The 27,084-nt window shown below is 46.0% G+C and overlaps 1 protein-coding gene across 1 annotated transcript; it reads right to left on the bottom strand.

The window, feature by feature from the left end:
* Positions 1-233: 233 nt before the first annotated feature.
* On the bottom strand, positions 234-26,770 carry jag1b (jagged canonical Notch ligand 1b). Its single transcript, XM_085478109.1, has 26 exons — positions 26,436-26,770; positions 25,840-26,145; positions 19,435-19,486; positions 16,538-16,795; positions 15,917-15,977; positions 12,671-12,801; positions 12,447-12,566; positions 11,295-11,408; positions 11,091-11,204; positions 10,893-11,006; positions 10,365-10,411; positions 9,721-9,894; positions 9,140-9,290; positions 8,115-8,279; positions 7,924-8,037; positions 7,674-7,787; positions 7,407-7,520; positions 6,861-6,977; positions 6,078-6,105; positions 5,686-5,771; positions 4,980-5,093; positions 4,761-4,870; positions 3,840-4,079; positions 3,111-3,248; positions 2,762-2,903; positions 234-2,189 (listed from the first exon to the last, which is right to left on the bottom strand). The coding sequence occupies exons 1-26, from the start codon at positions 26,490-26,492 to the stop codon at positions 1,714-1,716; spliced, it is 3,657 nt and encodes a 1,218-aa protein (XP_085334235.1). The 5' UTR covers positions 26,493-26,770; the 3' UTR covers positions 234-1,713.
* Between the last annotated feature and the right edge of the window lie 314 nt (positions 26,771-27,084).

Genomic DNA, 27,084 nt, shown 5'->3' with positions numbered 1-27,084 from the left:
CTTTTACTCCACAGCTTAGGCTTCTCCAGCCCAACTGTTTTTTGTTTTTTAAAAGAAAAAAAACTTGCTACAGTATCTTAACCAGACCATAAAGGGCTACAATATCTGAGCGTTATGAGTACTGAGTCTCCAGGACTCGACTAGGAAACCATTAGCTGTAGTTCCCACGCCACGAGAGATCTTTAATATGCTCCAACACGTTTGGCTCAATGCATCAGACTCGTCACTCTCTCTCCAGAACAGAGACAACTTTAATTCTCGTTTCATACAAAATATTTAATAAATATGACTTTCAAAAATATATTGCCAGATCAACACATAATTCTCAAGTTCATAACACAAAGTCAAAAAAAGAAAAGGGACAAAGTGTTGCCACGATCTCAAAGGGTTATTAACAAATGAGATAAAACATGTTTGTCTTTAAGAGCCTCAATTTTTAAAAAGAAACAAAATGTGCACAGAAACAAAGCGGACTCTTGCAGAGCAAGGCAGTGTATTTATCTGATACTACAGTGTTCCCATTGCTCCCCTACTGTTCAAGTACTCACAGTCTAGCTTATGATATTATGCTGACTAAAGCAGATGGGAATTCTGGCGTGTCATACTGATGTGACTTGCCTTGCAACTTGGTTGATTTCGACAGCCTTTGAAATACGTCTGGGTTAAACTGAAGCTGCTGAAGAATTTTTGTTCCCTTAAGTATTTATCCATTAGTGGCAAGCAATGTGTCTGCCACCATGTCCAACCCTTGCAGCAGCCGTGATCTTTTGTTGTCCTAACCTCACTTGTCTACAATTAAGGTCCTGGCAACAAATAATGAAATGTCCAACGTGTGTATGGGAGGGAAACAAAAATGAAGTGTTTCTTTCAGGGCCAAAGCACCCATCTTTTGTCTTCTCTGAAATTTGGCTTTTATTGAATGCATTGGAAACAAAACAAAACAAAAAAACCTTGAAAGAAATGGTAGGCTTCCACAGCTATCAAAACCTTCAAACTAAACTGGAACGTATAAATAAAAAGGAATGATATCTTAAGGCTCTTGATTATTAAGTTAATAAATCAAATATACACAATGATTAATAAAAAAAAAATGTACATATCTACACGTTCTAAATTGTCACATAAATTCTTCATATTGACAGCAACTGCTGACATCGAACCCCTTTCATCTCCCTCCCCACCCAACCCTAAAAATAAAAATAAATAATAAAGTTGATCTTTTTTTTTTTTTTTTTTTGTGTCTCATTTGACAGTTGCTGAAGTCTAAAGCTGAAAAAGCACTTTCTCCAAATAGAACTAGAAAAAATTCAAACACATACTAAAAATAATTAGCTCTAGTGTTGAACACGTCGGGTAGTTTAAACTCATTGTACAACAATTACACCAGGAGCCCCTTAAATGTGTCCGCTAAAAAAAAAAGAAAGAAAAGGAAACGGGGAAATGAAATGCATAGGAGGACACGTTTGCAACTAGTTCTACAGTGAAATGTATACCAGTGCTTTGTGTTTCCAGCCAACCAAAGCAACTGTCACTGCCAGTGTAAGCCAGCTTGTCAAAACTTAAATTAGCACGGGGAAATATCTGAAAATACTGAGGGGGAGGAGGGGGGTCACAACTGACATGACTATTTACACATGCCAAAGCTCCCCCAGTTTCACCCACCACCTGGGTGTGAAGGCGTAAGGCTAGGTTGCACAGCAACACAGCTGTCTGCTATACAATGTAGTCCATCCTGTTTATGCTGTTTGCCGTCTCCAAGTCTCTATTGTCCTGTTTGTTAGTCCAATTAGCGTGCTTGGATGTCGAGTTGGGATTGGAGATGGTCGCCTTCTCGTCCCTCTCCACCAGTGTGTATGCTGGCTGTTTGGCAAAGCGGCCCTTCTGCAAGTGCCTCTCCTTGTCGTCCTCATCTCCCTCGGGATGATTTGTCCTTATTTTGGCAATGATGGAGTTCTTATTTTCATAGTCTTTAATGGCCACTGTGAGGCCCACGTGCTTCTCTATAGGGTTCTTGATCTGGTTAAGCTGCTCCCGGACGTTGTTGGTCGTGTTGTCCTCTGAGCTGGTCGCTGATGTCCCGTTGTGGTTGCTCTGTTTCCGCCGCCGGCGCATGCACCACAGCAAAATGGAGACCAGCACGAGGACCCAGATGACAATGAAAATGGAGCTGAGAAGGGGCACTAGGTAATCTGGTAGAAGAAAACAATGACAAGTCAGAAAGAGACCACAAATAAAAAAGAATTGACTCAAACGGTGAATAGTAGGATTTCTGTATTAATGCATCAAGCTAGCTCAGTCATTAATGCGCTTTTGCCAGAACAACCTGACCTCCAAGCCTGGAGCTGAAGAGGAGGCTGCTTCTACTTGGCTGTATCAGCAGTCTGCTGTCACCGTACTGATGAATGGTGAACACAAGTGGGAGTCTGACTAAAAGTCCAGCCAGTTGTACCGCGAGCCAATCTAAAGCCATGTAGCCAAGCAGCTCTGCTCTTTCCATTGAAGATCCTGGCTAGATTCTTTTTAAGCTCCATCACAACTGCCATGAGTCGTGTGGGAGGTTAAGGAATCAGTTTACATATACATGGAATGTTTTTTCTTTGGTGTGCAGCTATGTTGTCACTTTTAGGGCTTGGCTCTATCTCATGATCTGATCTTTAGAGAGAAAAAAATTGAAAAAAAAATCCTCCCACCCATTTCAGCACATGCAGGCGTGTGCAAGTGTGGAAAACTTCATAATCAAACAAATAGTTTCAGTTCATACCAGTTTTGCTGGGGCTTGGCACACGCACTTCTGCGATGGCGGAGATGATCGTGTTGTTCCCGTTATGCTTGCTAACCAGGTCAATTATCCTTTCTGTGATCTTTTTAACGGGGCTCCCGTCCAAGCGGTCGTCGTCAGTCGACTAAAGGCAAAGAATAAAGCGAGGTGTGAAATTTAAGTGTTTAGTTGTTGTAAACTGAAGCCACAGAAACTCAACCCTACGTCCATAACACATCCTACCGCAGCTGCAAGAACTCTACGATGCAGGTTATGAATCAAAAGCATTTTTTTGTGTGTGCTTTAATGGAAGCAGTCAAACATGGCAGAGTGAGTGGAAGGAAGTACTCACGATGCAGACGTGGATCTCGTTGCTGGCTGAGAATGAGGGGTCACAGGTTATGGACACAGAATGCTCCAAGGAGAAATTCTTGACCACGTATAAGCTCCTCAGCTGCTTACATACTCCTTCCACAGTCAAGCCCTGGACCTGAAGGGAATGAAGCAAATGTTAACAAACACAGGGAGAAAAAAAAAAAAGGGAGGAAAAAAGGGCAATCAAGAAGAAGAAGAAAAAAAAAGAAGAGCCAAGGCTGCATTTTGGCAGCATGTTCCAACATCCTATCCACCTAATTTAGATTAAAGACCGCAAACTCATATGCTTGTCACTATCTGCTGTCATGCTTGTTAGGCAACTGGCAAGTGATCATTCTATGTGGTGACAGAGTCGCCAGTGGTCCTGTTCAGCTCAAAATCCATATCATCCTGAAATTAATCTCCCCATGTGGTTGGTTTAAGATTGGGATTGGCAGAAGCTAAAAAGTCATGAATGCCTCAGTCTCAGGAACAAAACTTGTATGCAGACAAGGCTCCGAGAGAAATATTCCCCCCACTCCTTCATGGAGCACATTTAAATACATGGCTGAATTGTTAAGGAGTCTTTCTGCCCTGGAGGAATGGGTAATCTTTCACAGTTTGCTGCTCCCATTCATTTAAGACTGCTGGTGGAGGGGAGGGATGGAAAACGAGCCCAAAACCTGTTAAATTCAATCTCTTCCTCCCTGGTGCCTAGGTAACTCACTCGAGGCATGATCTCCTTGTTGAAGGTGAAGGTGATGTTGGCGCAGCTGTTGTCCTGGTAAGTGGAGCTGGGGTGGCATTTGGTGGGGGGCTGGGGAGGGTCGGAGTGCCAGCACTCTCCCAGCTCAATGCAGGGCTTCACAAAGCAGTGGCCCTCCCTGAGGGGGATGCAGCTCTGGCCTGACGGGCACTCGCCTCGGCCCTTGGCACCCAGTTTGCATGACATCGGGCCACACCACATCTGGAGAGGAAAAACACAGGAGCATTGATACATTTATATTATACTGAGTACGCTATACAGTAGAAAACACTTTCAAACTGTCACTGCCATATCCCCAGATACATCTGCATAACTGTGGAGAGATTTGTATTTCATTTACTACTCTGGGTCTCCAGAGGATGAGTCACACTGTACGAATGTCTAAAAACAAAAAACTGGACCAGTGGTAACAGCTGTCCAAAGATTGATTTGTCTCCACTGCATGTCAGAGATCGTTATGTATCACAAACAAACAATACTGTGATGTCAGGCCAAGTTTTAAATCCATCTCCCAGATCTTTTTCAATCCTACGATGCATTTTCTTGCCGAGGTGAGCTCCACTAGTAAGCCAGCAATGTTCATCTAGCGGTTAGACAGCCATGACGATGACAGCACTACTGTCTAACTCACCCAATCGTCCCTTAGTGGGAACCGGTGTGTGTGTTCGTGTTCTAATCAACTAACTGCATCACGAAATTGGCACTCCCGAGCCAACTCCACCCAGTGACACGTAATGTCGTGGCCCTGCCTACACCTTCTCATGGAAAACAAGGCACCAAACATCAACGCGATCCATTTTGTGCAGTTCTCCGCAGCACTTCTTCCATTCGGAAGCATGACATAGACTTCACAGGTGTGCCGAGCATTCATAAATACTTTACCTTTGTGCACACAACTTTCCCATTGGAACAGTGGCAAGTGTTGCAGTCTTCATCCCATTTCACTCCATCAGGGGTGACGTGTCCATTAACGGAGCAAGGTTTTCTTGTAACTGTGTAAAAGCAGTCACATTGTTAGAAATATTTTCAATTATTATTTTTTTCCCCCTTCATTTTCATATTTGTTGGGGGTTGTTTTCCCCATCATGTGGAGGCTGCTACCTTCTTGGCAGTGGGATCCAGTCCTGTCTGGTGGGCATAGGCAGCGATATCCATTGATCTCATCCACGCAGGTGGAGCCCAAGGCACATGGAGAGGACTGGCACTCATTAATATCTGCCACAGAGGAGAGAAGCCAGGGGTAAGAATTGGTTCCTTTGTGGCATAAAGAGCACAGCAACACAGCATTCAAATATTTCACTCTGCACACAAGTCTAACTGCTAGGCTAAACTCACGAAGGCTGTGCATCATTTGAACAGTACATACTAACCAGTTAATAATAATAATAATGATTACTTAGAAAAAACCAAACAAACAAGCAAACATGCTTTATGCCAGCCCTGGTCTTATTAGGCAGCATCATTAGCAGGTATGCAGGAGCTAAAGGCTGGACTTAGGCGAACAAAGGGTTTGCAATGGGAAAGAATGTGGCCATCTGAAAGCCTTTAAGAGGGAAAACAATCTGTGTAATCAGTGTCAGAGAGCATGGCTGATTAGCCGTTGGCCTGCTAAGCTGGTTTCCCCCAGGGAAAGCAGCGAGGCTTGGTGGAGTGACACCAAAATGACTCAGCCTGGCCTGAAGCCCAATGAAAAGATAATTGGCTGACTAGACCTTCCATTTGGAGTGACTGATGGTCCCGGGCATGCTCTAACTGACTGCTCAAACTGCGATCAGGGGGACGTTCTGGAGGCAGGGTTAATACTCACTGATCCGACAGTCTGGGCCAGCGAAGCCTGGGGCGCACTCGCAGCGGTACCAGTTATCCCCATCGACACAAGTTCCACTGTTGTAGCTGGGGAAAAAAGAGAGAGAGGGCAGGGGGATAATTTCAGTCTGGAATTTTCTCACCAGTCAACTGAACAATTTCTCAAAGATAATTAAAGCAATCACTCCTATTCTTTGTTTTGGACAAGTGTGCTTGGGTTAGGGAGTTCACTAAACAGAGTTAACTGACTGCATCCCAGGAATGACAGGGGCAGGGTGTATGCCTGGTTCCCAGCAGAGAGTGAAAGCGTCGCAGGTGAGAAACTATCACACGAGGAGGAGCAGCTTGTTTACATGTGTCTAAATCTGCAGGAAATGTTTGGCTTCCACTTACCATGGGTGTGGACTGCAGTCGTTGGTATCTGAAAGAGACAAAAAAAATAGAATGGGGAGGGAGGGAGACGAGAGCAGTGAGCATGTTGATTGTTCTCACGTTTTGTGCACATGACAGCAAGAGCACGTCTAAGCTTGCGTGTGCAGAGGCGTGTTGGGCCGGTCGAGCCCGGACTCAGCGCTGCCTGATCACGATGCCTTATTAACAACACTGAGTCGAATCTCACCCTCAAAAATGCAACCCACCTCCCCACCCACCCCTTGGCAACACCCATAATTCCATCCCGACCTTCTCCCTCCCGTCCAAAAAAGTTTCAAGAGGAATTCATGTTTTAGAGTGCATGCATACATGGCAGGGATCCCAGAAAAAAGGGATGGATATATATATATATAAAAATCAGGGAAGTGGAGGAGGAGAGCTCTAGAACAAGCAGACATGTCACTGTTTGGACAGGAATGCAACGAATGAGAGGGGAGAGAGGGGCACGTGTTGAGCTAGCAGAAAGGGGGAGAAACATCTGTCTCCACTTTCCTGAGCCCTTTTCTCCCTCCTCCTTTGCTTTCTCCTCTCATGGAGCAGCAGCCAGGGAGAGAAGAAAGAAGAGGAAGGAGGGGGAGAGGAGAAAAAAAAAAAAAAGCTACAGATCAAAAGATGATGGGAGAGTCTGCTCTAATCAGATGCAGGAGTTCACCTTTGCACTAGGTAGCACAATGTTTATCATAATTTAATGGCAGTAACTGTCCACCTTTATCTATTACACCACCACCCTCCGCCCTTTCTTACTTTGGGTGCACGTGGGACCCTCCCAGCCTTCCTTGCAGACGCAGGTGAACGAATCCCCCGTCACCACGCAGGTACCTCCATTCTCACACGGGTTTGGAAGGCAGCTCGAGTTTTTGGCTGAGAACAGAGAGAGAAAGGTCAAGTTTGCTTTTGTCAGTGAGCTTTCCCAAACAACCAAGAGGATCATCAGCACAATCATGAACCTCAACCCAACTCAGACTGCCTTTGACTGGGCTTTTTTTTCCTTCTTCTCCCTGACAGCCTTAATTTTCCTTTTTCTTACGCCCTATATTCTTTGAAGTGTACTGTCAGTGCAATCAGGCATTTTAAGCATACGTCTGTCGGCACTCAAAGGAGAGAGAGAAATGGGCGAGATGAGAGTGGGAGGGAGAGCTGACAGCACGAAGGGATAAAAACTGTTTGTGGACCTCGCAGATCTGACAGATCTGATTAAGATCTGACACAACACGGAGCTCTCCAATAAAGCAAACTTCTTCGTGTGCGTGCATGCAGAGATGAAACATTAAACCAAGCTGGATGACTCACCTATGTTGCACGTCGTTCCCTCCCACCCCGGGGAACACTTGCACTGGAATGTGTCACCCTCATCATAGCAGGTGCCTCCGTTGTTGCATGTGGCTTCATCGCACTGACTCTCGCCTGGAGGGTGCATGGATAGTCTTTCTTACATGACACTCAGCACAATGTAGAAAATACTGGGTAATTACAAAGAGCCATTAGCACATACCATGAGCCTGCACAAACAGTCTACAGGGGTGTGGAAAAATCAGGAAAAAAAAAAGAAAAGCTTACGGGAGTGGCAAGTTTTTCCCTTCCAGCCATTTTTGCATTCGCAGAAGAAGTCCGTCACCAGGTCTCGACATGTCCCTCCATTATGACAGGGGTTGGTGCTGCAGTCATCTATGTCTGGTTGCAACAATAAACAACGGCGTGATTTATGTGCGGCATATCAAACAAACGTCGTGTTGAAAGATGAATCGACAGGCACCATGAAGGAAGTGTGGCCTTGTTTTGAGGTTGCAGGATAAACAATCGTACTCACTGATCTCGCAGTGGTCGCCTTCCCAGCCGTCACCGCAGATGCACTGGTACACGCTGACTTTGTCAATACACGTGCCCCCGTTGCGGCACGGGTTACTCTCACAATCATTGATGTCTGAAGATGGCAAGAGATGTGTTAGATTTACGACGTGATACATTGCGATCAGTTGTAGATTTGGACTCTGTCCTTACTCTCGTGGCAGTAGGTGCCTCTGAAACCCTCTTGGCACTCGCAGCTGAACTGGCCCCCGGCCTGACTCTGACAGCGACCGTGAGGTCCACAAACGTTTGATGAGATGTAACGCTCTCCTCCTGGTGTGCTGTTGGATGCCACAGCAACCGTGCAGCTATCAATCACTGCAGAGAGGCAATCAAGTTAAATAGTAAAACCAATGACTTTATGAAAGGCTTATTGCAAATTATAAATAAGCCTTAAACCAGGACCCATGTTTACCATAAACAAGAAGGGATGTAAGACACATTACGACAGATCTAAAGGGCAACAGGCCTTTACAGATATAATGCCCATGTGGTTAAAAAAAAAAAAAAAAGTCCAGAGGAAAAACAGTACTGTCAAAAAAGAAAAGGCAAATAAAAAGAATGACAGAGATAAGCTGTTATGCTTTCATAAGCAATTCATTCATTCTCTATTTTACTCTGAACTGAAATCCCTTCCTTTGCCCCCGTCTGATCAGGTTAGGTGAGCTGGGTGAATTTGTTCCCCTGTAATCACTTAATTCTTGCCAAGAGCAGAAAGAATCTTGCGCCTGGTATCTGACTCTGTGGTTGGTCCACTCACTCAATTACACAGACGGGGAGAAAGAGAGAGAAATGTGCGCATTCACTGAGGGGGAAAAGAAGAGGTAGCCCACCAAGTCATTACTAAGAACACACACGGTGCTATCAGCCCTTTGCCAGGTTTTCAGGGAAGAATCATCGGAAAAGCTTTGCTGAGGAGAGGGAGGGAGGGCCATCATCAAGAGAGCGGAACAAAAAAAACAAAACAAAACCCCTGCTCACCTTGGCCAAGAAATTACTTTGAGTGAAACTAAAATACAGGTATTGCCCTCATGGGAAAAATGTGGGCAAAGTATCCAGGCAAATAGTGAATATCTGGCCTTATTCAGCATTATACAACATCACAGTGCACAGATCATCTTTCAGGCCCCTCGCTGGGGGGGGCAAAGAGCTTGCAGTACTTGCATCAGGAGACGTACCTTTGCACGTGGTGGTGCGACAGTGGTCCTTAAGGTGAGAACAGTTTTTGCCCTCGTAGTCCTCTGGGCAGGCGCAGTAGTAGTCTGTGGCCAGGTTGAAGCAGACTGCTCCGTTCTGACACGGGTTGGGCAAGCAGTAATCAATATCCAGCTATGGAAGAAAAGGTTTTGAATAGAGAGTAATGAACCTGATAGTTGACATAGTTTCTGCTACAGAAAACAGAGCAAAACCCACAGCATCCTCCCCACAAACTGTGCCAGGAAACAACACACGCACAGCGCTCAGAGGAGGGGAGGGGGGGGACGAGCCAGAGACATAGGACCCGTCCTCTGAGTCTGGGCTTCAGCGCTGAGGAATGTATCCCACTGTAGCCAGGAGCAGCTTCAACAAAGCACTCCCTTTTTAAAAAAGGAGGACTGTGGAACAACAGCCGTTTAAGAGGGTGGGGCAGGAAAACTTTACAACAAGCCCAAAAGATACAGGCAGCGCTAGCAAAAAGAGAGGCTTAAAAACGCTGAATGAGGAAAGGGAAGATGCTCGCACGCACTGGTGTGGGATAGTGGTGGGAGTCGTGTCTCACCTGGCAGAGATTTCCTGAGAAGCCAGTCAGACACAGGCACTGAAATCCGTTCACTTCGTCCTGGCAGCGGCCGCCGTTCAGACACGGCGAGCTCGCGCACTCGTCGATGTCCCTCTCGCAGTGCTCGCCGGTGAACCCAGGCGGGCACGCGCACCGATAGCCGTTTACCAAGTCCTGGGAAAGAGAGGGAGAAAGAGAGTATGAGGGAGAGAAGCCGGAGCTAACCTCGCACAGCCACAAATTTGATTAACTGCTTTCAAAGGGTGGGGTCCAAACAATAACTGTCAAACCAGAGCACAGAATGAACAGGACGGGGGGGGTAAATATCACAGCTACACAATTATTTCAACACATTTTCCTGGCACGGGCTCAACGCAATAATGTTTATGGTAATTCTATCTAGTGTGGTCGAGAAACTTGCGCGCCCCTCCCTCAGAAACCCCTCTGAACCCACTCCTCTCAGATTTGATTTCAGAGGAATTCCACAACAATTCCACTGTCGGTTTGGAGGGAACCGTTTACGGCAGCTATTTATACAACCGCTGCAAATGTCTCTGGCTTTGACAAAAGAGACACAATAAAGCAAACAAGTTGGCAAGCAAACCAGCAATACCAGATAAAGCGAGATGGGTTTTTGACCTTACCTTACAAGTTCCCCCATTCTGGCACTGGTCCTTGCAGTCGTTTATATCTGCACATGAAAACAAATCCGAGATTTAATTCTGAACAGCTTAACTAAATAGTCTGTCTTTAAAAACAAGTCTGTGCTTTGAGTTTCCCATGCTAGGGGCCTTTAAAAACATTGTCGGAGCTGGAGAGTGCTGTGCATGTGAGCTGGATGATGTGGCTGCAAAACTCGGTGCAAAACAGCGTATTGAGCAATCCCCTCTGCTGCCAAGTGAAACTAGTCCCTGCGATTGTTTTGAGCCACCCTTAATCACCGTGGCCTTGGCCACACACAGGCCTCATAATGATAAAGCAGATTCATTTATACTGCAGGAGGAAAAAATAAAAAGGAGGACTGCACTTGTCCAACTCTCCCCAACACCTTCACATTACAGCTTCTATGCAGCATGTAGACGATGAAAGGAACTGAAATATCTAAAAGAGCAACAGGAGCTGGACAGACGTTCTGACCCGCAGCTGCCGCTGCTGACAGGATTCAGACTCACTGATGTCACAGTTCTGCCCCGTCCAACCAGGGAGGCACTCGCAGAAGTATCCACCAATCAGGTTGCGGCATGAGTTGGCATTGACGCAAGGCTTGCTGTCGCATTCGTTGGCATCTAGAGGGTGAGAGAATGCAGTTAGTGGCATGCACACGTGTTGCTGACAGCTGTGAAGTGGTGTAGAAAGGGTGAGCGATTCACCAATTAGACACGTCTTCCCCGTCCACTGTGAAGGACAGTGGCACTTGTAGCTGTTAACCAGATCCTGGCAGGTACCGCCATGGTTGCAGGGGTTGGGAAGGCAGTCGTCAACATCTGCGCAAGAGAAGAGGGTCTCGTGTAAGCAACAGGATATTTTCTGTGAAAAGGTACTGACATTAAGAATGTGCACACATTCAGGCTTACTGATCGTGCAGGAGGGGCCGGTCCAGCCTGGTGCGCACTGACATTCGTAGCCTTGACTGGTTTCTGAGCAGCTCCCTCCATTCGAACATGGATTTGAGAGACAGGCATGTTCGGCTACAAAGAGAGATCACAAAACAAAAATCCTTGTTGTTTTAATGACAAACTAAGCATCACAAATATACATATTTCTGCCACTGTGCCTGCTAACAGAATATATGTTATTTGTATTGATACTGAAACAAGTCGTGATGTGCAAATGCAGGTTCTGGCTTTGATCCCTTAGAAACGTGAGCCCTCTACCCGCGGTCCAAGCTGTTACACGTCCACGATCGAGTCATTCCTTCACCTCTGAAACCTCCTCCTCTGCCCCGAAAGGCCGCTCAAAAATCCCCCTCTCTCTCGCTCTCATTACCCGCCCAGGCAGACTACACCACCAGGAAATCATCTTTCATGCTAAGTTGACCCGGCCAATGCACCGTGACTTCCCTCTGACTCCCCGCCATTCTTCTTCTGAGAGGCGGCACAAGATGAGAGTAGCGGGAGGGAGAGCGGGAGAGGGGGCAGTCGCGGCACCTCCTTCACAGATGAGTTAAGGATGAGTGAGCACCAAACAAATCAAAAAATTAATGATTCGCTCGAGGAATAACTCGGCAGTAGGAGGTGATCGGCGGACGTCCCCTCGGTATGCCGTGGGGAGGAGGGAAGGGATGCAGCGCTCGCACCCTGGGGCCTCCTTGTTACAATAGCCCAACGCATCGTCCGGTCTGCAGACCTCCTGTTATGAGGGGCATGGTTTCCTGACATCTCTGCAGTTAAGCTGTCAGCACCCTGCGAGCCTCAGATTTAATGAGGAAAAAAAAAAAAACATCATCTCCATGGTAAGTGTTTGCAACAGCTGAACCTTAGCAACACACCCCATCTGTCTCGAGGAGAGAAGGATGACAGGCCCCAAAAGATCAAGATCGGTGGATTACCTGACTCAGGGGCCACTTACTCTGGAGTGGAAACAGATTATTGCCGAGTTACTGCCTCCTCTGATTACAAACTGAAGACACCTCTGACCTTTTGTCTGCAAGCTTGGTGAGCCCAGAACATTCCCATTTATTCTAACTGTAAGAATGCTTGGAAGATATAGACAACACGGACACTCACCTCTCTCACAGTTGGCTCCCGAGTAACCCTCCGCGCAGGTACACTGGTACTTATCAGGTCCTGTGTTGATACACGTCCCTCTATTCAGGCACGGCTGGTGAGTGCCACAGTAGTTCAGGTCTGGGAGAAGGAGAAAAAAGAAGAGAGGGGGGGAGGATCACAGTTTGTTTGGGCACAACAGTGGCTGCTCCTACAGTGAGCTGAAATAAGAGAAGGAAATTAACCTTTATCACAAAGGTGACCGCCCCAGTTGATGTCACAAAGGCACTGCCACGGCTCTTTACAGGTGCCGTGCACACAGCCGGGGTGGGGGATGCACTTGTCGCAGTACTGACCCTGCCAGCCATACAGACACCTGGAAAACACAGAGATATAGATTTTTTTATTAGTCTTTTATTTATCCAGGTAAAAAAAAAAAAAAATCTCATTTTCAAGAGAGACCCGGAATCATGGATGCAGAAAATTAAAAAAACAAAAACAAGTAGAGACAGACAGTGACAGACGCACAGCCTTCAGAAAAGTTCACAACCTTCACAGAAGAGGTCAGATAATCCACGCGCTGCCTGAAAATGTTAATATTTTAATCTTCCATGTATTCCAGATTCGTTCAGCAGCTACTGAGCCATAATCTTAATTTAATAAAGTACACACTAGCGTGAAACAAACCAGCTCCCACAACTGGGCTGCATCTTAAAAGACCGCAAATGAATTTTTAGTAGCAGGGTGTTTATGTAACGGCCTTTAAACAATACTTGGAGCTGCCGCCGCCGACGAAAGAGGCGCATTTAGCTTTTTACTAAACAAGGAAAACAAAAACCCAACACACTAAATTACAGTTCCAATGGGACCTTTAGCACAGCTAACATTAGCATGCGACTAGACGCTCCCTTTAACATCACTACGCCTGTGGCTTGGCAGCGGCAGACGAGGAGGGTTCAGCCTTCTTGGCTGTTACACTGCTGCTCGTCCTGGTTCCCATGAGTCAGAAGTCAGACTTGCGCCCCGAGGGTGAGGACACAGCCTGCTGACCACTGAAATATCCAGGTTCATAATTACACCGATAATGCTGCTCCCTTTCTCGCTCGGCTCCATAATTAAGACAGCAATCCAGCCCCGGTTGATAAATCGGCTCTTTAAAAAGCTGGCAAAGCGGCGATGCAGTCCCTGCTGCTGAGCCCAGCGACAGGAAACGTAGCGTCCCCCCACCCCCTGCGGGCAACTGGGGGGGGGGAGCGGCACGCTGATTAGCCTCAAGAAACGGACGGACTGTAAAAATAAACGCGGCAGTTAAGTAAACCTCAGTCTGTGATTAAAGAGGCTATTCTTAAAAGTGTGCTAATCCCCCTCCATGAGAAGTGGAGCTGGAATCCCCGCAGCAGGATCCCAAATCATTTACAGTTATTACACAGCCAAATTACTGGGGAATGTGACATTAGACTGTGCAGTTCTGCTGATGCACAAAGATTTCATACCCATGAGAATCTGATAGGTTGCAGCGGTGCACATGTGCCTTCTCAAAGTGTTGTGCAGGCCACAGGTGCACTGTTGTTACTCCATTAGCAACAGCGGACGCTCAGGGTATCACTAAAGACTCTAAAGTCATTAAGCTACGGCTTTGCTGCGACAACGGGGCTGCCAAGCCTGCAGCTAATGTTGCTATGTACTGCAGTTGTTTGAGACGCCGCAACAGCCCAACGATGGGAAACTGCTCACTGACTACAGCAGCAGTAGATCTTGCTTGGAGAGTTTGTTGGCGGAGTGCATATAAACAGAGTTAAACCCTGAGCTTTAAATATAGCCACACCTGTACAGGGACTAAAAGACATTCAGGCTCTTGTTCTGCCAGTAGTCACACAAGCAATTACATGAAACTCGATGATGTCAAAAGCTTGGGAAAAACAACAAAGCTGCAGCACAGAATGAACAAACCTGATCATCCCTGTGCTTGATTTATGGCCAAATCAGACAAGTAAGAAAGCAACCATTGCCTGAACTGTGGGAAGAGCCGGACGCCGTGGGGCCCTTCTCCGGGATGAGGATGAGAGTCGACTCTTACTGCGCGCACACAATGCCCTAACGCCGATACCCTTCTGTGCTGGGCTTTTCCTCTGGCTGTGCGTGTAAACAGCATTAGGAAGCCATTAGCTACATAAACAATACACTTTAAGACTCATCCAAATGTTACACACAATTTCGCTGCTTAACACTTCCCCTCGTTTGGAGAGCTACATTTCCAGCAGGGCTGTGGCAGTCGAGCCCTACTGCGCAGACTGGCAGCCCCCATCCACAAGAGCTCCACGAGAGATTTACAAGCAGCTCAGCCTACATCTCTGTTAAAGCCCTGGTAGTGATAGTCTGTTGGCTGGGAAGCCAAAAACATGTACAGAGAAAGATCTGTGCCATGTCAAAACTGGTGCTTGGACACAATCCCTACACATCTAAATGATCACCACCACAGGCTTCTGGCAACACACCCCACAGCAAGTGAAGGCACTTGAATCAAATGGCTCTCTGCGCAGGGTATTCTAGCCAAAGAAGATAAAAGGCTGGCTCAGTCCAAAAGGAGCGAAGACTGGGATATTTTGTGGGGAAAACAACATTTGGACTGTTAAAAGAAAAGAGGCTTAGATTAGCTGTTGTCCCAACTGATATTAGATGACAGCTGGTAAATAATCAGCATACTGATATACATAAATTGGAAAACATTGGTAGAACTTATTTTGAGAACACCATCATACATTTTGCAAAGTAATCAAATCACTTTTTTACCAGAGGGTGCAAATAATTCAACTCTGGGTAGTTTGTTTTCACTCATGTGTGTATTTTTGCTTTGTTTTTAATCTGTGAAAATAAATCATTTGAGCACGGGCCCCTGATGTGCAAACATCATCACCCTTCAGCTTACGTCACTGCGACTTTGTGGCTAGATTTTTCTACTCTTTTCCCCTTCGCTTCAAAAAGCGCCTCGAGACACATCTAGCGTCAGCCACCGGTAGTGTTTCACCGCAAGCACGCGGCTCTTTCCCACCGCAGGCGAACTACTACTTTTTTTTTTTTCCTGTGTCTGAGCTGGTTGCACCTGCAAAGTTTTTGTTTTTGTGGTTTGTTACCCAGGAGAAGAATGCGCATGGTGCGAAACACTGCATAAAAAACTCTCTCATTGTACCAGGAAATCGCTCAAAAATCACAGAGTATGGGGATTTTGTTCGAAAGACACATCCCTCCCCTGCAGGGCCAAGGACGAGGAAACGTATGTTTATTGACAGTTTATTACTGCAGAAGCTCAAACTGTTATATTTGAGCAAGCGTTGGCATTTGGAATATGGAGGAATATGGTCGAGGGAAGTTCCCTTAGCTGACATCCTATGGATCAGGAAGTAGTGTAAATGTACAAGAAGGGGAAACTGGGTAATCAACGGTCGGCATTTCATTTGGAAAAGTGCAGAAAAGTCTCACGAAGCAGCACTTACTTGCATCCACCTGGTTCCTTACATGATCCGTGCTCAGTGCTGCAGCCCTGTCGACATATAGCTAGAAGAAGAGGAAGAATTAATCATTTAACTGCACGGTGACTAGATTCACACTTGGCCTGGGGCAGTTATAACAGCAAATAATATGATTAGCGCTATTTGACATTTCTGTCTGTAGAACAATCAGAGCTGTTTACAGACAACCATGCATGCCTTGCCAAAACTACCCTGGATCCAACTTCTCCTGGTTGCCCTCTTCACAGCCCACAACTGTTAGTCAATCAACATTTAACAACATTTTAGTGACATACAAATCAGCAGACTGACAGTCTAAGAACCGCAGTCTCATGGCATGAGACATTTATTAAACTGATTACTGCCCAGGCTTGTTTTTAGGAGGAAACATGATTTTTTTTTTCACACTCCTAGCAGGAAAGAAGAAAAAAAAGAAAGGAAAAAAAAAGGGGGGGCAGAACGGAGATGTCATTCAATTCAACAGAAAGCATTTCCTTCATACACATAAAGACTAATCCTGCAGTCTTACGCAGTTTTCTCCAGAAGCATCTGTTTCAAAGTGACTTCTTCCATTACTTCATGCTGCCATCTCACCCAAGGCCTCACCTGTGTTGCAGTCAGGTCCAGACCAGCCTTCCAGGCAGGTTTTGTTTCCATTGTTGTCACACGTATAATGCCCGAAGAACTCGTCTCTGGGCCGACAAAACTTGTTGCAGCCGAAACCGTAGTAGTGCTCGTCGCAGCTGACCCGGATCTGGTATTCAAACTGGGCTACGGGGCCGTTGTGCGTCAGCTTCTGCCATTGCGGGCTGGGGTTGATCATGCCAGAATGAGAGGCTTTTTCTATCAACCTCCCATCTACACCTTAAAGGGGGGGGGGAAGCACAAGCAGTCGTACTTGTGAATTTCATAGTAAAGGAAAGAAAAATACTATCTTTTTCTGTTCTGGTTCTTTTGAGTTTCATCAAATGTTTGGGCCTGAGAGGAGAAAACAAAAACACCCCAACATCAGTGGAATGCAGCATCCTACATTACGCTTTTGGCTTTTGCACTTTGCTCCGAGAGCCTAAAACCGGACCAAGAATTCTGACACAAATTGCAGAAGATCCCTTACATAGCAGATTATATGTAATTAAAGCAACTATGTGTGTTGGAGAGGAAGAAAAGTAGTGGGATGAAATGCAGGAAAGAAAGAAAAAAAAAAGGATGCGGGTAATGAGCACTTTTAACTGCTTTTTTTCTCACGCTTCCCTTTCCAACTCTCCATGGTTGGTTTGTGATTCTCAGGTTTACAGCTTGAGGAAACTGCTGGTCTCTGACGCTGCCCTCTGCATCTGCTCAGGCGAGGACAGAACTGCAGCCGCCGTAAATTACAGTGCGAGGATGCCACAGTCACTACTGGGAAGCCAGCCAGTGTGCCATCAGCACTTTTCCCCCCAGTCTGCCTTCCTCACATGCATTTTTTTTTTTTTTTTGGGCACCAACAGCTCCCAAAAGTATTGAAATCAACACTTGGAAGATTCCATCTTCACTTCAGGAGGGAACCAAGTTTATGTTTTGATTGTAAAGATCCACACAGAAACAGACCTGCGTTTTAGTCAATGTGGAAGAGGTCACAGCTCTGGCAAATAGAGGACGGAGGCGAGAGCCACGCTCGCAGAGCAAACACGCTCACCCCAACCTCCAGACACCGCACCGTCTACATGCAAGCCCTTTCGCATTAACACCGCTCATTCACTCGCGCTCGCTACTCCATGTCTAAATCTTCCACCTGGGAGAGAATGAAAAATGTGTCACAGTCATCATTTACTGCGCTCACACGAGCAGGGGTGGTTGACCGCGAGGTAAATCGCTCCTGTGTGTAGTATGATGCAACGCAGCGCAGGGGGGCGGGTGGATGGCCCGCTGTTATTTATTTACTACGCTGTGTACGGCGGCATCCTGAAATCACAGTGCCCGGTGATATTTCGCAGTACTCTGGAATCCAAAGATTAACCGTGTGGTATTTCTCTACCGACTGCTGGCCTGCAGTGTCAGGAGTAGCACGCCCTTGCTACCTGCTGCCTGGCTCGTAGCTTAACATAAATCAGACCAACTTTAAAAAGTTTAGAAAGGACATGCTAGAAAAGAAAAAAAAATTTTTTAATCTAATTTAAAAAAAAAAGGAAAGCTGGTTTCTCAAACACGCTATAAAACTAAACGATTCATGTTCTACATTTACACAGGTGTTTTAACTTGAGCCAGATGTTTTATTCTGTTCAGGAATCTGTTTAGATGTCGGTCAAACACACGAAGCCTACAGAACCTCAAGCCAGCCTGCTGGAGGCTCAGAGGCTTAAACAGCACCTCATGTGTACATTCGGGGGGCTTTTCACACCAATGCCCTAATGGGTCTCCGGGGAGCGGCAAATACAGCAGAAAAGACCGAAACCTCGCTGAGCTCGAAAAAGACATAAACAAGCACGGGATAAGGCCCTGCCCTCATCTGGAATCACAAAGCTGACCACCAGCCAGCAGGAATCCCAGCAGGAACCAGAATTTAGTCAGGTTGATCGCATAATTATGGGAGGAGCAGCTCAAGTCTCAGAGTGGCAGAGTTGTCAAAAATAATTTCAAGCAGTTTAAGTACCAATATTTCACAGATACCCCGCTGGGCCCTCTCTTACTCTGCCCATGTGAAAATCCCCACATAGCGCCACCTCCTCTCTCATAGTGGTGTCTACTTCTTGTCACTTGTCCTACTCACTCCAGTTCACTAGCATTTTGCGTGGTGATAGAAAGCTGCTTTTGTGGCTGAACATCTTTTTATAATCATCTTAACCCCCACCCGTCTGTGGTATTGACCATCTGTATTTTTCAAGGCATTTACCCAAACATTATTGACTAGTAGTCGTCCACCGCACATGCTCTGAGCTCAGCCCGCCTATATGCCTGCGGTCATGCACAGGCCAGAGGTCACTTTAACCTCAAACAGAGCAGAGCTCTGAGGCTTCAGTCTCCTACACACCAGTCAAAGCCTCAAGCTGGTCGGCTGGATGAACTATGCTTCACGCCTCAGTGACAGTGAGACAGTGTGACCCCGACCCTGGCTGGCAGCACCCGCCATCAGTCATGAGCCAAATAAAAATGTTTTTTCTATCGGGGGAGCAGCGAGGCTCTGTTGTCTTAAAAAAGAAAAGAAAAAAAGGAAAGGGGGCGGGGGGGTGGTGGCACCCTTCCTCTACCCTGACAGCCCTCCCCAATCCCATCTTCTTCCTCTTACTTCCTTTAACTCATCTCCACCTGTCAACACACTTGAACACACACGCACACACAAAACCACCCAGTGGACCATGTGGAAGAGGGCAGGGGGGTTCAGGAAGAATCAACTTCCTTCCCTGACCTTCAACGAAACTCCTCCCAGGCACTGCTGTGACAGGGGGAAAGGAAAAAAAAAGAAAAAAAAAAGAAGAAGAAATGAACAGAAGGTAAGATGGAGATACCAGACAAGGAGAAATACTTACCACTGGTTTCATTGTTGAAGTCCAAGGCTTCCACTATCAAAGTGTAGGACCTCTGAGGAAGACAAGACATACAGGGAGCGTTAGTGGAGAGGAGGAGTTCCTGCATCATAAACAAAATGACTCAGTGGCAAATCTTTTGAAAGACTTCATGATAAGTTCAGTGAATTACGTCACAGTAGTGCCCTTGTGGTTTTTTTTACTGACCATGCAAACTAACTCGTAGGAGGTTCACACGTTCTCCCATTTATCGGGAATGCTGCAGTTCTTGGGCCCATTTATCTGTGAGGTCTGAGGGCTGGAACGTGTTTTTCCTCAAGTGTCATAAATGGTACATTTGTAACGCCTACGAAAAAAGAGACTAAAATCCAGAACTTTTCCATTTCCCATGACCTCACCAACCTTGCCAATGACGTTTCATCTGCCTCTCACCGGGTTAGCCCAAAACAAAGCCTAGTACAGAAACCAACGTGAACTATGAACAATAGTCCCGTTGATCTGATTAAGAGGATAAGCTCGAGGTGGTGCGGAGGTCTCTGTGATTAGAATGGCAGACACAGTGAGCAGTGGTCTGGTCTAGGTGGACAAGCACCCGGCAGGACGGCGCTGGACGTGCCAAAAAAACAACCGTAAGTCAAAAATAAGAGCGCACAGAAAAAGCAGAGCCAAAGATCTGTCTTCATATTAGCCGTTGTAACAGTTTTTCCCCAAATACAGTTTTTCCACATGTTTATAAAACGGTGGTGAGAGGCCAGTTGATTCCTTTTATATTTTTTTTTTCTTTTGCAGCGTAGGTGGGGTTTTCAGTTTCATCCTAATTTATGTACTTCAATAGGCGTGCTATGATGAAGCCAGGCAGAAGTGCTTAGGAACGCCACTTTATTTTTTAAAGGACAAGCAGAAAAATGGGACACACACACAAAAAAAAGCGTGAGATGGTGAAATGGGGAAAAAAACTGAAATACAAGAAAGGGGAAACCACAGAGAAACTGAATGAGAGCTACACTCTGGAGGGCCCGTCTACATTTCAGCACTGCCAAAAACGCTTTGTCCGATTCAGGGTCGGTAGCGCTCACACCGATATCGGCTTACACATCCACCCTGCGCTGCAGTTATGAGGGAATCGGACAAAGTGTCTGCGAGCGCACACGACAGAGTCCCAGAAAAAAAGCATGCGGCTGTGAGAAGGTGTAATCCACTTACATTAACTTGGGCATCCAACTTAAACACCTACTTGTTACATTCACACGCGTACTCGGCCGTAGCAGCGATGCTTGGAGGCATTTCAGATATATATAATTCTTTTTTTTTGCATGGCCTCTTTCTGCCGCAGCAATGACTTCACGATAAACAAACCAGCTTGAAGGAAAACCCCTGGTCTCTTTCCACAGAGGAACAAAAGGGGGCATGAGTCATTCCTGATGCTTTTTCACGGCTTCACCTTGTTTTCTCAGGCATTCGCCTTTCCATCTTTCCAGGAGACATTCGTCTCATCCCGTGCCAGTATTTCGCTGCAATCAGGGCAGCCATTATTTGAGATGCAGCGCTCATCAGCAACAGCCTTTACAGTATATTCTGACTCACAATTGAATGCAATCGCTTGCTGCAGAGCTCCAACAAGTGAGTCAGTAGTTATGTGATACCTAATCACCTAAAGCCACAGCCCAACCTACAGAGAGTTGCTTTAACAGTAGGAACAAGAGTCTTCTGGCTTCTCTTCAAGCATTAAGTAGTATTGTGTAAATGTTGTCATTCACCTCCTGTGACCAGCACTTGACACAGTTGCAAAAGAGTAGACTTCTCATTAGAGAACCAATACTCCAGCGTAAAGAACAGCGCTTGGATACATCTAGCAAATGTTTACAGACTTTTGAAATATCAGGATATCACCCATGTGACAGCACAGCACACGTGGAGAAGTCATCTTAAAAAATGGGAACTCAACTGAAAGATAAAAAAAAAAAATGACGAGAAACATCTTTGGAATTTTGTTTTGTTGTTTGCACTTGCCAACACGTTATCATTCTACTGGCAGTTAAATAGGGAACAGCAATGGATCCCTGCCAAGTGAAAACATCAACAAGCCCGGATTCACCTGCTGCACAGCAACATTTCACAATGTGTCCGAGACTGATGGGAAAGAAATCCCTCATTGTAGTGAACTGGGCGTTAACAGGCGTCAAATCTAATGGAGTACTCCTAAAATAAGTAAACAAAAAAATATACACAGAAAAAATTCTTTAACGTGACACACACACTTACACACCCATATCTTCTATCATTAGACTTGCCTGAACACGGACGCTTTTGAAGCTATGCAATCGTGCAGTCACGTGATCGTGTAGTGCTCCTTCGTTAACATGATTAAAAGGGCTCGCAGTTAAAAACTGGGGGGGAAAAAACAAACAAACAAAAATTCGATATCGATGTTTTCTGTTCTGCCCTTTTTGGCACACTCCTAATGTTTCTATACCACGGGGTTCCCAACGTCAAGTGAAACATCAGTGCGGCTTGATCCAACAAGTAGCTTCCCCACTAATGGGATGTTTAGTTTCATGCTAAATAACTGCTCCCAGAAAGTGAGATACTGGCTGGCTCCTCATTCGCCAACACTCCATAACTCCATAACCGTCTGCCACTGCCAGGTTCACTTTTCCCAGGCTCCCAGCTGACTCACTTCTCTTTGAACTACATAGCACACTCTCTAACCCCCTCCCCTCTCTCACACTTGCACACAGACACACACATCCAAGTGCAATAAGTGTGGCCATATGTCTTCTTATCTTTCCGGGCCAAGCAGGCACTGTCCAACAGACAAGCGGCATAAGCGATAAAGATCATTCCAGTTCGAATCACATTCACTTGCCAAAAAACACTACCGAATCCTCTCAGTAGGGGAATTTTTCCCCTCACACACCCTCTTATCTTCCCTCTTTCTGAAAATGAAGCCATTTGATGTACCATTACTAAGAAATATAAGGGGAAAAAAAGTACAGGGGGAGAGGGGGTGTCTCATGGAACAGGTCAAAGGTCTAAATAACGGCAAGGTAGAACAGATTGGACTAGTCTAGGCTTCAGTCAGCACAGAGGAAATGTAAACAGTTTCATCAAAGGCATGTTGACTTTCTGTATCAGCTCTCCTGAGTCAATCACTTTCATGGTATCAGCCTGCAATCTAACCAATGATTGGGGCTGCTAAATAACACACCCTGTTTGCCACCAAAACCTTGGTTCAGTCCTGAAAAGCCCGCTCTTGTGATCTTCTTTAAAGCCCACCGGCTTTCACTGATTGGGGTTGGAAGGAAGGAATGCATTGTTTCCCCAGGACTTTTTCATCACAGGAGTTACACGGAGACTCAGTTTATGTATCCTGTTAAAAGGTACGTCGGCCCCTGGTACAAACAGAACCTCACCCCGACCAAAAGAATCTCATCTTTTGCCAACTAAAACACGAGGCACCGCAAACAGATTACTCACAAGGCAAAGTTAATCAAAACATGAACCCGAGTCCAAGAATGAAAACCATATCGAAGTGTTTAAAGAAGCAGGCAGTCATCGGTCTTTGTCAAGGTTCACAGGCCATTAAGGGAAACAAACAAAATTAAAAGGTGCAGGTTATCTTTTCCAGTTAAATACATATTTTCGATTCATGTCTCCCTTCCAAGAAGCTGCAAGCAACTGATAAGAAGTGAAGCATCAGAGGGCATTATGTAATGCCGCGGTGACAAAACACAGCAATTACACTATTATAAAAAATAAAACAAAAACCCAACAAGATTCTTTTCTCTCTTTCACTTGAGTAATTTGCACTTAACTGCCACATCAGAGCCAACTACAAACATGTCATTACTCCCACCGCTCCCACGCTCACAGTCCGACTGAGCTCAGCATTGTTCTTTGACGCACCTGATCCCGGTTCTCAGACTGCTTTGACTCACTCCAAAACCCAAAAACAGGGATACCACCGGGTCTCAGGCCTCAGAGACGCCAGAGGTTTTCTTTTTGTTTGGTTGGTTTTTTTCAAAATGGAAAGATACTTTGAAATCCAGGCATCACTGGAGCGAGGGAAAGGAATCGCTCAAAGATACAGACGATGGCGGGGAGGAGGGGACTCCAGAGCAAAGTTCTGGCCTTTGCCTTTTACAGGTGTTACACGGGCAAATTACTGAAGGCCTGAGAGCCAACCTTTATATCACTGCTGAGTCTACTACTGCAGCTTCCTGTTGCTTGCCCTGCGCTGGCATTACAGCTGCAGTGCATCTATTATGCTCTGTAATCCTCACTGTAGTCACCGAGGGCTCACTATTGTCCCGGCTTGCCACTGTAGCAGGGCCCTCACTTCTCTGTGGGGCACAAGCATGAGGCGGACATTAACCAGGACCTGCACGGGGCTCTGAAACACTTCTGAAAGAGATGTGCGGCTGATGTCATTCAGCTGGATGCCTGGCTCTTGCCTCTACCTGATCTAAGCGCATGTGTGTAGCCTCATTAAGTGCCGCAGTTACCGTGGGTGGCAAGGTTAAAGCGATGAAATGCCTGGGGTCCAACCGAGCGTGACTTAAACAAAGCCCTTAGCCTGGACAAGAGGCCAACTTCATGCAGCTCAGTAGAGAGGATGAAGGGAGAGAAAGAGTGGGGGGCTGGGGGGAGTTTCATGAACTCAGAGTACCCAAGAACCCAACTGCACCACACTGCCATCTGTCCACAACAGCCAATCAACTGATGAAAAGGACAAAGAGTGATATCATACCTAACCTGACAATTGTTAATGTGCAGTGAAGTAAAGCACTTAAAGTGAAGGATGGGAGAAGCTAGCGAGCAGCTCCAAACTCCTGATTTCTACAGATATGGGTTCAAAACAAGTGACCTGATGGATTGTGCAGAACTTTTTTCTTTTTTAGAAAAACAGCATATTTCTATGTATCTGGAGATTTTAAAACACGACATGGACATCCTTCATTAGGCCCAGAACATGCAGGCCATGTTTGGAAAAAAAGCATTCACATTATCAGCGTGCAAGAAGAGAAATGTGAGGAAAGCGAGCAGAGCGCCGGGTTGCATTTCAATGTCAACAATGTGCCGTTTCCAAGCAGAAATGGTTTTATCCAGTAAGATGAAACTAGTCGGGCTGCAAGGATTAATACTAACTTAGTGTTGCCATAGTGTGAACATAAACACAAACCTTTGTCTTTTAAAGAAAGTTGTGAGGTGCCAGAGACTAAGAGGAGAACAAATAAAAGTACAGGCTAGATCAAACTGCACGCCATCCTGCTGAGAACATGATTTTACTGGCAGATTGCAGGGAAAACACAAATTTAAATGATCTGTTCGACCTCACAGGTAAGGCACACAACAATGAACCACATGAAAGGGGAAAACTGAAAAGTCCACTTCTTCCCCCACTCTCATCCTCGAGGCCTTTCAAGTGCAGTGCCTGAAATTACAACAAGAACCTCCATCAAGTTTGAGGTAAAAATAGCCTTGATGTAATTGAACAACACATACCAACAGACTGTGCCTTTCACCCATCAGGCACAGCAGAGGAGTTTGCGGGCCAAGCTGTGGGGCCAGTCAGTCTGTGCAGTCTTTTTTTTTTTTTTTCTCCCCCTTCTTCTCTCTCACTACATAGAAATGTGCTCCAGCATGGCAAATCATCTCCCTCTCACAGAGCTACAACACTCCCACAGGCCTGTCAGGCCCATTTATTTATTCAATGAAGAAGAGCTGACACTCAAGGAAACCAGAAAGTGGGTTTTCACCCTGGAGTTGCTGTACTGTGCTACATGACCAGCTTTGCCAGGAAGGCAGACAAGGGGAATCTGAGAGTTAAAAATTATTTTAATCTACTCAATCGGGCCAGACAAGGGGGCACACATTCATAAGGACTGGTAGGAAAGGAGGAAACCCATTCAACACATTAATAACAACAACAACAACAAAAGAGTGGATTTCTTGAAATGTTTCATCTTTTTTTTTTTTCTACTAGATTAGATGACCCAGGAGTTCAGATTAACTGCAAGTCATAATCTGCCCACTTGCACTCCCTTAAGCCAAATTCTAACTCGGGTTTTATGATTATATGTAACGCGGTTTTAACAACCTTACACATAAGCAGACAGGTCTAGGCCTGATGGTGCAAAAATGCCTGCACCTGGTCAATTAGCGCACATAATGAGGAGGGGAGGGGGGGCGCTTTCTCAAAGGGACAATTCACTGAGAACCAAGTGCCAAATGAGAAACTCACTCTTTGTTTGTTGTGCTTTCTATCCTTTTTTTCTCCTATTTTTTGAGGGGAGGGGGGTTAAGAATGATTGACAGGCAGTAATTGCGCAGAATTGCCCTGCAAACACACATTTTCTCTCTTTGGAGATTTTTTTTTTTCTTTCTTTTCTTAGAGTCTCCACTCACCGGCCAGGCAAAACTGAAGGGCAAAACTATCCTGGATTTGTCATTCCTGACAGAGCTCTTGAAAGAAAAGGTATTCCCTCCCAGGACAGGCGTAGATCCCATTCCGAAGCTGCAGGGCCCTGCAGCGGAAACTCTGGACTGGTATTCCTTTAGGCAAACTTTAAAAAACGTATTGCACTCGTCCCGTGTGCACTTTCTATCCGCGCCGCTCCGTGCGCCGTCGCAACACACGCCGCTCAGCAGCTCTCCGTTCGCATTGCGCATCGATAAGATTTGTAACTCGAATTGTCCGGATCCCTCTGACACCTGTTGAAGACAGAAAAGTGAGTGCAATGGGACTGTGTGTGGAGGGGACTAAACAAAAAAACAAAAGCTACACTTTTAACACTTTTGCGTCACATGTACGCTAGTTTTTACGCACGCAGCATGCTAACTGTTGAGATTTTTCTTGCAGAGGCATGCCTACATGTAATGTTAGCATAGCTGTGAACTTTCAAAGGCGACACGCATGCAGAAAGCAGAGGACATCCAAACGGCCCGAACTGAGTGACCTTTCCCGCTCGTTTTCAGCGGAAAAAAGGAACCAATCCACGTACCTTCGCGAGAAAGCAGAGTAAAAAGGCAGCAACCACCGAGCCCCGTCTCAAAATCATGCCTCCGGACTGCTGTTGCCACTCGTTTGTACTAATCGTCTGGCCGACACACGGCACCAGAGCTCTCCTCTGGTTTAAACATGCACGAGTGGGGAGCAACGATTTGTTCAGTGGAGCGCAGGTTCCTGATTCATAGACCTTCCTAGTACGTCCCTCAGGTTCTCCGAGCCTGTGCGCCTCTTCGTTTATCTTACACTCTCCACTTGTTGTTGTTGAGCAAAGTTTACACAGTAGCCATGCGGCGGCCGAGCTCACTGCTGACTGACTGCTGCTCAGAGTTGGAGAAAGCTGCACAAGTTCAGCAACGAGGGAGTGTCCAAGCCTGCAAACTTCATATTCATGAGCGCTAAGCCCGGCCCCATATTTCTTTCTCTCTCTCTCTCTCTCTCTCTCTCTCTCTCTCTCTCTCTCTCTCTCTCTCTCTCTAACACACGCACGCGCGCGCGCGCATTATTATGAGGATAACCATAAGGACTCTTTGGCAGTGCTGTGGTGGAAAAATAAAAGTGGAAATAATCTATGACCCGAAGTCATTTTGATACTCATAAGTCAGCACAAGCCACAAACATAAACGAATTATACCTTAAGACAC

This window comes from Copadichromis virginalis, linkage group LG13 (assembly GCF_057382275.1).
Source record: "Copadichromis virginalis isolate Kocher_CV1m ecotype Utaka linkage group LG13, C_Virginalis_male_GT1.1, whole genome shotgun sequence".
In the NCBI taxonomy this organism is placed as follows: Eukaryota; Metazoa; Chordata; class Actinopteri; order Cichliformes; family Cichlidae; genus Copadichromis; species Copadichromis virginalis.
The sequence above is the reverse complement of the archived record's forward strand: the minus strand, read 5'-3'. Positions and strand labels throughout refer to the sequence as shown.